We start from the raw sequence: 12,188 nt of genomic DNA, 5'->3' as shown, positions 1-12,188 counted from the left end.
CCACAATTTTTAATGGGTGTCTATGTGTCCCAAATCCAGTGGTGTCATGGTCGTAGAACGCAGTACCACGCCGTGGTACCAAACATTTTTTGACGTGCACGCGCAGGTACGGAACGGAACGGTGCACGCGCATGTCGGACCAATGACTGGTCGGAAAAGCGTACGGACCCCGTATGGCTCCAGTAGGCCAACGCTTCTGTGATGCTGGTGCCTCCTCCACCATCATTCCATCAAAGAAGAGATTCGTCCAAAGCAAACTTTAATTTTAATTCTACTTTTGTGTGTGTCTAAAACTCATATACAATAAACAGCAGTTCTGTGCGCACATGTAGGAGCGTGTGCACGAGTGAACGTGAGTGTGTGTGACTGTGGTACAGGAAAATAAATCTAATCGCCATTACGCCACTGCCCAAAACCCAATACAAATAGACAAAAGTTTGGAAAACCCGATATGAGTTACCTGTGTCCTGGTGCCCGTTTCTTTCTTAGCCAAGTCAACGACGATCGTCTGGATCTCCGTTTCTGAGATATCCGAGGGTAACTCTGGACGCTTGAACCTCTAAATGCATCATTCAGAACATTCAGTTAACATGTAGAAAACCAACCCGTTGCCTAAACTGTACAGCACATACAGTCAGTAGACTCACCGCGTAGTTGGATCGGTGTCGGAAGCCGAACCTGTGGTCCTTTCTTTCCAACTTGATCTTGCACAGTTGGCAGTAGATTGCAAGCCTTTTGTCATAAACGACGCGAACCAGGAAGTTCAAACCTGCAAAAGGTCCACAAGAGAGCAGCAGCACACAGGGCTCAGATTAGTGGAACAGCAAGGCAAGTAGCAACAGAATTACCAGGTGACAATTTCAAAAACCAATACTGACCCACTGTAGGTCCATTCGTTTTGGAATCGAATCGCCTGGTGGATTCTGATGTTTGTACGGGGCTGCTCTCATCGGGAGATGCGGGAGACACAGCTGTGGCCTGTGATGGAAGTATGTACGGTGTGTGTCTCTTCTGTGTCGCATCATGACTGGCCGTCTGTATACGGCCGGTCTTGGAGCCAGCTTTAGTAGTCGGACAGGTAGTCAAGGTCGTGTGGGGTTTGGCTTTTGTTGACATTTTCCAAGGGGTTTTGGTAGTGTTGGAGGTGACTTTGTTTTTGGGGGAACCTACAGCATCACAGACCCCTGTGCCTGTCGGACCGGTGGCGACAGCTTTATCCGAAGCGCTCGTAGCGTCGAGGGTAGCCTCAAAGCTTTCCCAGAGAGCTTCCCAGAGAGTTTCAGAGAAGGTTGAGGTGGTTGTGGATGAAGAGGGTTTGGGGATGCCTGGGATTGTATTAGAGAAGGTTGCTGTAGGCTTGGGCATGACTGTGGCGGAATGGCAGACTGTGGTACTTGGTTTAGAGGTGGTCGTAGATGTAGTGGAGATGGTTGCAGTGTATTTGAACATGGGTGGAGTTAGAATGGGGATGTGTGCAGTGGGTTTGGAGTTGGCAGTAGTTACTGAAATGGTTGGAGTTGCACTGGAGGTTGTCTGGGTCAGGTGTGGCATGGCTCCAGTAGATTTGGAGATGGCAGATGTTGCACTGGAGATGGTGTCTTGTTTACCTGAAGCCCTCGTATCTTTAGACGCAGCTCCGGTTACGAAGGGAGCTTCCAGAATTTCCCAGAGAGCTTCCTGAGCTGGAGTTGCACTTGGTTTAGTAGGCATAGTAGCGGTGGATTTGAACATGGTTGGAGTCACAGTGGAGTTCGTCAGACTTAGGCGTGACATGGTGCCAGTAGATTTGGACAGTTCAGCCACTTTCGTTTTAAGAAAATCATCCGTAGTTTTGTAGAACAACATCTCGTCGTCTGCTTTCAAAGGGGATTTGGCAGTAGCTTTCTTGGATGGCTTCATCTCCGTCACCTTTAAAATAGCACACAATATCAACACTGTTAAAAATCTTGAATCTTCTACGATGGATTCTTAAAGTCTCTATGTTATGTAAGCAATATTAAATGTGTGACACATGACTATTCTACTGGGCGGTGGGAGTAAGAGACATGGGTCGTGTCATACAGTAAATATTAATACAGTGAAGCGTTAAAAAGAAAGTAGTTTGAATAACTGAGACATTAAATCCATCGTTTTTTAAGTCTGTAAGCTTGGTGCGATGTTTCATTAATGTTTTCAACATTAGTGTATCTTTAATAATCATAAAATCATATGCATGTCGTCAACTATGGAACACAGAGCAATATTTTGGTGAGCAGGCCCGTACTGTATTATACAGTACGGGGATGCTAAAAAGACGGCTTGAATGTGGACCTCCACATTAGAGCTTTTTATAACATCTTAGTTCTGATCAGTATTAAGTAGGGGTGGGTCCCGAACCTCGGGACCAAGCAGGTAACGAACCGAACATGCTTGGGTACCGGGCACCATTTCAAATAATTCAATTTCGGTTCTCCCTATCGGTTAAAAAACAATTAAAGCTTTTTGTTAAACATTTGACCACTTTAAGTGATTGCGAACGCAGTTATTGCGAACGCAGTGATTGCGAACGCAGTGATTGCGAATGCAGTGAGCATTTACTATGAGACCCAGCAGATCATGTCTGTGTCTGTCTGTCTGTCACGCTGTAACACCACCCGCCCGCCACCAGAGGGCGCAGCTGTATCACACACAAAAACACGCACGCACGCACGCACACAAAAAAAAACATTCACGCGTCTTACTTGTTTTATACCATTTTGGAACCGAAATAGGGAACCGTTACGAACCGGAATCGATAAGCAGAAAATCCTAACGATACCCATCCCTAGTATTAAGTTAGTAAGTGATATTCCTTTGTTCAACAAGTGTTGAATAACTATATACATTTCGATAGTAATCATGGCCATAGAGTGTTTGTTCCGTCTCTCTTTTGAGAGACAGGGATACCAAGTTTAGCCAATCAGGAGAGAGAACTCATACAGAATAAACAAGTGAAATTAGAAGTGATGACACGAAGAAATGAGCAGACAAAATTGGAACTGGAACACTATAATAAACGGAAGGAATTATACAGACAGGACGTAATATTTCAATATTAACATTCCAAGTTATGAATTATTAACATATTTCAATATAACCCCTAAGACGCCCGAGCGCGAGAGGTCGCGTGCACGCACCCGCCTCGTTGACGGCAGACTGCTGGACGAGTAGGGGTGGGACCCGATCCTCGGGACTGAACAGGTACCGAACCGAACATGCTTGGGTACCGGATACCTACCAGTAAGACGCCTTAAGGGTGAGAAGCGACCGCAGGAACTAAAGCATGAAAACTTACAAGCAAAGGCTCTTCAAAGCACACGTGAGGAGGAAAAGGGCTTAACACAAATTCAGTGGTGGAAAGTAAGTACTGTACTTAAGTACAATTTTGAGGTATTTGTACTTGAGTATTACCAATTTCCAATACTTTTACTTGTACTCCACTACATCTCGGAGCCAAAATTTGTACTTTTACTCCACTACAATTATTTTAAAACTTTAGTTACTAGTTACTTTGGCGATTTTCATTTTGATTAGAAAACATACATTAACCACTTCAACCCTATACATTTCGGCCATTTGAAAAGAGCCGATCTACAAGCTCACAATGCGTCGCGACGCATTGTGAGCTTGTAGATCGGCTCTTTTCAATAGATTGTCTACACATTTTGAACTTGTGAAATGGGACATTCTGCAATATGAATACTTTTAGTACTTTAAGTACATTTTGATGCCGATACTTTGTACTTTTACTCAAGTACGTTTTCAATTCCGTACTTTTACTTGTAACGAAGTAGTTCTAAATTGCAGTATTGGTACTTTTACTTAAGTAAAACAATTGAGTACTTTTTCCACCACTGCACAAATTAGAGGTGTAGTTACATAAAGCATGTAGGTGGCAAGCATGTTAACAGTGTTACTGTTAACATGCAAGAGAGTAACAGAGTTTCATGTGTGCTGGACATCAATTGAGCCGATCTACCACAACTGAACTGTCTTAACACTAATTACTGTGTGTGTGTGTGTGTGTGTGTGTGTGTGTGTGTGTGTGTGTGTGTGTGTGTGTGTGTGTGTGTGTGTGTGTGTGTGTGTGTGTGTGGTGTGCAAGAGAGTAACTGGAAGCATTAACAGGAAGCTGGTGACAGCAGGAAGTGCGTGACAGCTTCCTGCTGGTTTTCATAGTAACTGTGACCTGTGGTCACAAAAATAAGAACGTTTTGGTGTAGAGCACTTCAAAGCCTTCTACAAAAACCAACTACCGCCCCATTTCTATTCTTAGCTCCTTCTCGAAAGTGATGGGGGAAAAAAAATGGTCTATGAACAGGTTGAAAAGTGTCTTGACACATCTTCTCTGAACAACATTTTTAACTGCCTCAATGACATCAAAGGATGGATGGCTACACATTTTCTTCAATTAAACCAAAATAAAACTGAAGTCATCATATTTGGCCCTCAAAAATCCGTAAATGACCTCAAAAGTTCCCTAGGCCCCCTTTCTGCAAATTTTCACAACACAGCAGGGAGGGTTGCACCACTGGGTTCACACGGTGTGATTTTTTTTTACACAGTGACCTTTGTAGGGGGTTTTATGATTAAAACTTTTAATGGTGGAAACCACTGGGTGCTACCTAATTTGTGGTGGCGCTACCAAATGAAAAAAGGTAGGTGGCACCAGTGCTACCTGTGAAAAGGTTAGTCTAGAGCCCTGCTAGCGCATCTCCGGCCGATAGGTGAGAACGGTTTTGCCAACGTGCTAATGTGGGACCATTGAAAACAAAGGCAGCTTGCATGCTGTGGTTTGCTACTAACAGAAATTTGCATGCACAAGGGCTGCCAAAGTAGGCTCTCTTGTTGATTTTCTTGTTTTCTCGCACACTCTTTCAAGTTAGACTGGGCGTGTGTGTGTGTGTGTCTCTCTCAGACAGGCTTGTATTGGTTTATTGTCAGTAGTAGTAAGAGAAGTAGCCTACAACACTAGGCTATTGCCCTGGGTAAATAATAGTAGATATATTTTTATATTTTAAGGAAAACATATCACTATATTATCCACAAATGGCTCAACTGTTGAATAAAGGAGAGGATCTTACTCTATTCATTACATGTCTTAAATTTACTCAGGCTTAAAGGAATAAAGTAAAGCTTTTTTTAAAATAAACATTTGACCTCTTATTTACAGGCAAGTTATTTTATAGCATTTTGGAACCATTAGGAACCGGAATCGATAACAGGAATCGGTACCGGACTCACAAAAATGCTAACGATACCCATCCCTATGGACGAGCACTGGCGCTTTGGCAGGGGGGGGGGGGGGGGGGGGGGGGGGGGGGGGGTCAGATAAACATGGAATGAATTCTGTACTGGCCATATAAGGAGCATGTCTTGAGTGTACAGGGTTTGATGAGGTCAGATCGGAATGTCAGAACGGTCAGCAACATATATGGAGATCTAAGGGTGGTAGCAGGGACACTCTTGAGTGTACAGGGTTTGATGATGGCCCATGTAGGGCCGTGCATGATTTTGGGCCTGTTGAGAACTCTAGTTTTCGCCGGCTGCCGGGAGTGGCTGCACGAATAACTTTGGAGCGGGCCTGTCTAGAGTTTGAATGGACAGGTAGAAGTCAGAAGACAGACATCAAAGAGGAAGGATGGATGGGGAAGGATCAACATATGGAATGTCAGAACAGGTTCTGACATACAGGTCCATCTCAATAAATTAGAATATTGTGTAAAATTAAATTTTCTTCCGTAATAATTCAAAAAGTGAAACTTTCATATATTCTCAAATGCATTGTACATAAAGTGAAGTATTTAAAACCTTTTTGTTTTAATCTTGATGATTATGGTGTACAGCTCATGAAAACACAACAAATTAGAATATTTTACAAGGGGGGGGGGGTCCAGACCCACAGGAACGCACCCAGGATGCCAGACCGATTCCGGCGAGCCGCCCCGCGTCCGAAACAGTTGAGAAATGACAGAGTTACCGTGTGGGGGTCCCTCTACTGTACTGTACTGTCACTGTACTATACTGGCACACCCAAAATCACCATATATATATACAGTTAATATGTGTGTTTGTGTTAGGTTGCGCACAGGTGGTGAAAAACAACCATGCTGTTTTCGTGCTCAGACACACCCAGCCAGCCACCCAGTCAGTCAGTCAGTCAGTCAGTCAGGCACCCACCCCCACACACACACACAAGGAAGTGGTTGCACCACTTCCTTTCTTTAAACGAGACATGTCGACCATCTGAAAAGTATATTAATGTATGCAGTCAATAGAGCGTCGCAGTCCTACCCTGGACCAGGAAATGAAACCCAATGCATTTTCCTCATAGACATTTCTTAAAGTATTTATTTAAAGACGGTTACGCCGTGGACAAAGCCAACTCGAGTCGTGACAACTCATGACAACACAAACAATATTAGAAAGAAGAAAAAAACGGCAGGTTACAACACTTTTTTTGTTGTTTTTCTTCTTTGTAATTATTTGTTTGGTCCAAAATATTGTCTGTGTTGTCATGAGTTGTCACGACTCGAGTTGGCTTTGTCCGCGGCGTAACCGTCTTTAAATAAATACTTTAAGAAATGTCTAGGAGGAAAATGCATTGGGTTTCATTTCCTGGTCCAGGGTAGGAGGTGGGACTGCGACGCTCTATACTTGGTCTGGACTACTTTTGAACAAATTATGTCATCAATGGGGCGTGGTATGGAGGTGATCAGCCTTTGTCACTGTTGGTGTTATGGAAGCCCAGGTTTGTTTGATAACAGCCGTAAATTAATTTGTATTGTTGAGTCTCATGTCTCACACCTTCCTCTTCACATACAACCTAGATTCTCTGTGGGGTTCAGGTCAGGCCAGTTGACTGGTCAGTTAAGCACAGTAATACCATAGTCGGTACACCAGTTACTAGTAGTTTTGGCTCTGTGGGCAGGTGCCAAGTGCTGCTGGAAGTATCTAAAACGGTTTTAGATACTATGAAAGTTTCACTGTATGGGGATTTTGAGTGACTGACTGACGGACGGACAATTATATATCCTCTCCAATAATGCGTTTTTGCACAAAATAACACCTGGACCACTTTAGTGTGGACCTTACAACTAAAGGTAAGAAAGCCTTCTAGCACAAAATTCTCCTTTAATGTCCTACTAGATCCAGTATATATATATATATATATATATATATATATATATATATATAGAGTCCAGGAGTTCCAGTGGAAGGATGCTGCTATCCGAGTTTGCCGTCTGACTGATAAGGGCAACTTGCATGGGACAGAGGGACATTGTCCGGACAGATAAACCCAGGAGGGGGTCCACTGAAGTTACCCAGGAGGGGGTCCACTGAAGTTACCCAGGAGGGGGTCCACTGAAGTTACCCAGGAGGGGGTCCACTGAAGTTTGGGCATTTGCTTATCTCCACAGGTCATAAAATAACTTTTCCGCTTGACTTCCTGCCGTAATTGGAGACACGTCGACCGCTCCAATGAACTGCAGCAGCCAACGAGGCATCATTTTTTTGAATATCCATGGTATAACTGTACATCAAGGTAGCTCACACGACTCCAAATCTGAGCATTTTTACCAGGTGCACGGTTGGGTAAGTAACTTTACAGAAAGATCTCTAAAAGAGAAAACCAGTACTCACAGAACTCTCGTGTTCCGGCCATTTTAATTCATTGAATAGTTGGCAGGGTAGGCTGCAGAGCAGCACAACGTACACATTTCGGCCCTCAAGCCTTCATCAAAGTTGCGTGCTATAGGCACCGGAAGGAAGTGTCACATTTATAGTCTCCCTAGGTGAGACAACTTCCTCTGTTCCGTGTAGACATACCATGACTTCACACTTCACAGCCAACTAACATTTAGGCAAATACGGTGGGCTGCACATGTCTTATCCCATATCTATTATTCTATTCATTCAGTTAAATGCATTAAAATAATTACACTTATTTGTATCTTTATTGTATTGTCATTTTGTGTGAAAAATAAAGAAATAAACACATTGTTGAAAATAATAGTCACTGGAATTAGAATGACAAAATAAAATGATAAAGCAAGTTGTAATGAACACTATAATGTGAAAAAATCACTACCAACAGGCTTGTTATTAATTTGATGGGAAGACAAGTAGAGCTACATACCGTAACTAGGAAACAATGTAAAAACGACTTACGTTGTACAGCTCTGCATCGTACCATGCCAAGTAACCAATTAATTAAAAGTGCCTTAAAAACGAGAGTTCTGTGAGTGTTGGTTTTCTCTGAGATTTTTCTGTGGTATTGGTTTTCCCTTTGACATTTTTCTGTGGTATAACTGTATCCTGACTGAACTGGGTGTGTGTAATCAAATGTTACAAGTGTAGTAATAAATTGTAATACATTTGTGCAGCCAGACCACATCCTTGAAATGTTGCGCTTAGAGGATGTTTAGTTCATTAAAACTTGGATCATGAGACAAACAGTCATGCTCAAGGTATGTTCTTAGATACAGAGAGAAACTATCGTTTATGGAATGTGAAATACCTGCCCATCATTCACTTGCTTGGTTTGCTATTTTATGTCACTTATTGTTTTTACATGTTCTTGTTCGGCACTTTGGTTTGTCTTCGGTCAATGTGCTATAAATAAACTTTGATTCACTTTCACCATGGATAAAAGTATAACAAACATTCTTCAGGTAGGACCTGTCAGATAATGAAAATTCTTCACAAAATACTGGGCCACTTATCGCTGGTGGCGCAATTCTGGCCCACGGGCCACCTGTTGCTTACCGCTGACTTAAAACCCTACATGAATGGTTGACAGGAGTGAACCTATGCTGGGCAGGTCTGTCAGCACATATTCTACTGTAGAAGAGAACACACTGGAGCAGCTCAGACAATTGAAGCCTCTGGTGCTAATACAAAGAGATGACTGGCATTTCGACGCTATATTTAAACCTATGATGCGATATTAAAAATAAATTAACATGAAATATACTGTATATAATTTAAAAAACATCATGCCTTGTGAGTTCTTGCGAGCCCCTGTAACCTGGCATAGGGAGGTCACAGAGCCTTCTGTGAGCGGACACTGCAAGCTACACTTGCAAGTGACGCCCACTCCCTTGCTGTCCCCAGACCACTGTACTGAACTGAACGCACATGGAAATCACACATCACATTGTTGCAAAATGAGGTTGAAACATGGCGATCCATTTGGCAATGATGGCATGACAAATTCACAAGTACTCACTCAACTCGGAATTGTCCGTTTTACCCCTCCCCCTCAGGGTAACACGTCCTTGTCATATTGCTTGTGTGCCTTCCTTTTATTTGAACAATGTGCCTTTTGTGTCATCCTATTTGCATTATTGTAAACTGTAACCCTGTACTTTTTTTTGGAAAACTGGTAATAACTTATTCAATAAATCAAGCACGATGCAACACACTGAGCTTGTATATTTGCCATTTTCACAATTTTGTTATAATTTTCATAAAAGTGGTTAAACCATGATTCATTAAAAGATCCTGGTAAAAGGACAGAATATTACCCTCAATGCTCCCCATCCTTCCTCACTCTCCACCTGCTGGGCCAGGACTCGTAGCTCTCTGGGACGCCCATTGGGATGCACTCTATTTGGCCAATCATGGACCAAATGAGGATACACCATTTTCTGCAAATTAAACGTATAGAGAAGTCACTGTTCTGTTATCAGTCATAACCATAACAGATAGAATTTATTTTTCTTGTTCAAACACACTTGCAACATGCAAGTGGACACAGAATTTATTTTTCTTGTTCAAACACACTTGCAACATGCGTTGGACACAAATGCGTTGGACACAAATCACCTTGCAGCAGAGTTTCAGGCTGAAAGAGCAACATTTCTGCTGCGAGTTCCCCCTTTATGCAGAAAGCGCACAACTGTAGTAACACAGCACAGTTAAGACATAGGCTGCCAAACAAACAAACACGCGTTTTTTTTTTTTATGTTGGTTGCAGCTGTTCGCCAAAACATTGGTTTTGGGAGTTCCCGGGACACATCGATCTTTTCTAAGCCTGTGAAGACCTTTTCATAGTCCAGTTTTAGGTCATAAAGGTGACCACCGCTATCACCGAAAACCGAAAACATGTCACTGAGCTTCGGTGAAGAGCAAACAAACACTATCCCAGCCCTTCTCCCTGTTTTTATTAACCACCAAAACGGCCACCGAGAAGTTGGGTGGGCAGCCACCTTGATTTTGCAAGCTCCCGAAGTACAAACAACAAACTCGCGAAACAGAGCAGCGGCAGAAAGAGAGAAAGAATAGGAAAGGAACAGAAAAGGACCAGAAAGGAATAGAGGCAGATAGAGTTTGAGGAATTGTTGGCCATGGACGTGAAGAAGTTACCTCTTTGGTGAAGAGGTCACCTCTTCACCTAAAACTGGGGTCTGAATAGGCCTCGAGAGCCCGGGGAAAAACACCACATGATGCATTCCTATGTAATACAACTACACCAGAGGCTGCGTCTTTCAAACGGATTGTTGCGAATGGATCAGGATTATTGACTGGTTCTAGGACATCCGTGCGTGAAAAAAGCAAAAAGCATTGAGAGTTAAAGTTTGTAGATCTTGATACCGTTGTACAACAAAGCGTAAATTAATACTCACAATGTAGTTGTAGCGGTGATTAGCAGATATGAGATGACTCATGTAATTGGCACTGAGGATGTAATCCATACAGCAGTGACAACAGAAACAATTGCGGACTTGGTTGTCCATCCACCGGTACTCTGTCATCATGCTCAGACCTGGACCAGTGTTACAGAACAGTCACATGGTGAACACAGCAGAAAGTAAGAACAGTGAATGCTCATCATCACACGTCATCTGAACCAAAACAAGACAGGCTCTAATGACGTCGTGGCAAGCTGCAGTTTGTGTGAAAGAGGAGGAAAGGTGTGCTACTCTGCCACGGTGAGCTTTAGCGGGGTGAGGCGAGCGGTCATTGGCCTTAGAAGCATCAGCTTAGCCATTACGTGAGTTCTGCTGTGATCGGTATACGTTTGTGGGTGGCATTCACATACTGTACAGAGTACTACAGACCAAACCAGGTGGCTGACCACTTAAGTGGAAGACCATGAAGAGTCACAACCGGCATATGTACATGACAAATTACCAAACAGATTATCCATTTACTAAAATATTAAATCAATTCAAGCCATCATTTCACCCGTACAATGAATGTATGACTGTTCTTACTAAATTGCAGATAACAGTTATGGTAACATCTACTACACCCGAGATGCATTTTATATCGCGTGACCAGACATCCTGGTTTTGCCGAGAACAAGTCGCATGAAACACTGTGCGCACAATAAAGCATGTGTGTGGACGGACACTTTGCAGAAAATAGCAGATCGATACGTTTCTCAAAGGTTTTCCAAAGTGCTAAATTCCTACCACTGCACGAAGAGCCTTCGTCCTACTCCTCAACACTCCCTACCCCAGCCCGTAGGAGTATGTGCAGTGGCAAATATGCTCCTGCTCCCCGCCCGGCTTCCCTCCAATTGTGTGGCCTGGGCCAAGCCAGACACACCGTGGTGGATTCAAACCCATAGACTCCACGGTTGAAGGTAACATTACCACTGCCCCACCCGAGCAGTGAGCACCATTTACCCATGTAGATGTCTTGAGCCGAGTAAAGCCTTATTTGTAGATATATAATTCATTGTACAACAATAACCGATCTATCAGTTCACAGCTTGCATGAGATATCGTCACTCAGACTTGCGTACAAGACAGACTGATCACATCCATCCAACGATGCATAATGGACATAAGATCATGACCTCAAATCAGTAATTTGTTCCACATCTTTTTAAGGGATCCCACACAATATTGCTTCATAATATACTTTGCTGACTAGAGGAACATCTCGCAAACTTCAGCATTCCAAGACAAAACAACATTTAAAGACCTTGTGACATCCAAAAAAAAGGGGGTAATTTAACTTTATGATTAGCTATTATTTTTATGTCAACATCGGGAATGCAAATCAAAAACCAATGAAATTCATCTTACTTGTGTATGTCAGTCGGGACTCGGTATACCCTCGCCATAGAATAATATAATATTTTTTGTCTCCCCGGCCCATGCCTTGTCAGTCAAATTCTTACTTCCATCCACGTGATCAGACCCCCCCCCCCC

At 42.9% G+C, this 12,188-nt stretch overlaps 1 protein-coding gene across 3 annotated transcripts in view; it reads right to left on the bottom strand.

Annotated features, from left to right (window-relative positions):
• The window catches only part of LOC306938989 (uncharacterized protein), a 35,899-nt gene that overhangs the window by 11,396 nt on the left and 12,315 nt on the right, over positions 1–12,188 (bottom strand). For all 3 annotated transcript variants that reach the window (XM_079523412.1, XM_079523413.1, XM_079523414.1), the window contains 5 exons: positions 10,650–10,789; positions 9,549–9,671; positions 879–1,908; positions 648–769; positions 461–559 (listed from right to left, as the gene is read on the bottom strand). In XM_079523412.1, coding sequence (XP_079379538.1) covers positions 461–559; positions 648–769; positions 879–1,908; positions 9,549–9,671; positions 10,650–10,789 — 1,514 coding nt within the window. The remainder of the gene's footprint in view (positions 1–460; positions 560–647; positions 770–878; positions 1,909–9,548; positions 9,672–10,649; positions 10,790–12,188) is intronic.

This window comes from Electrona antarctica (genome assembly GCF_951216825.1).
Source record: "Electrona antarctica genome assembly, chromosome: 15".
NCBI classification, from domain to species: Eukaryota; Metazoa; Chordata; class Actinopteri; order Myctophiformes; family Myctophidae; genus Electrona; species Electrona antarctica.
Note: the sequence above shows the minus strand (reverse complement) of the source record. Positions and strands in the feature narration are given on the sequence as shown.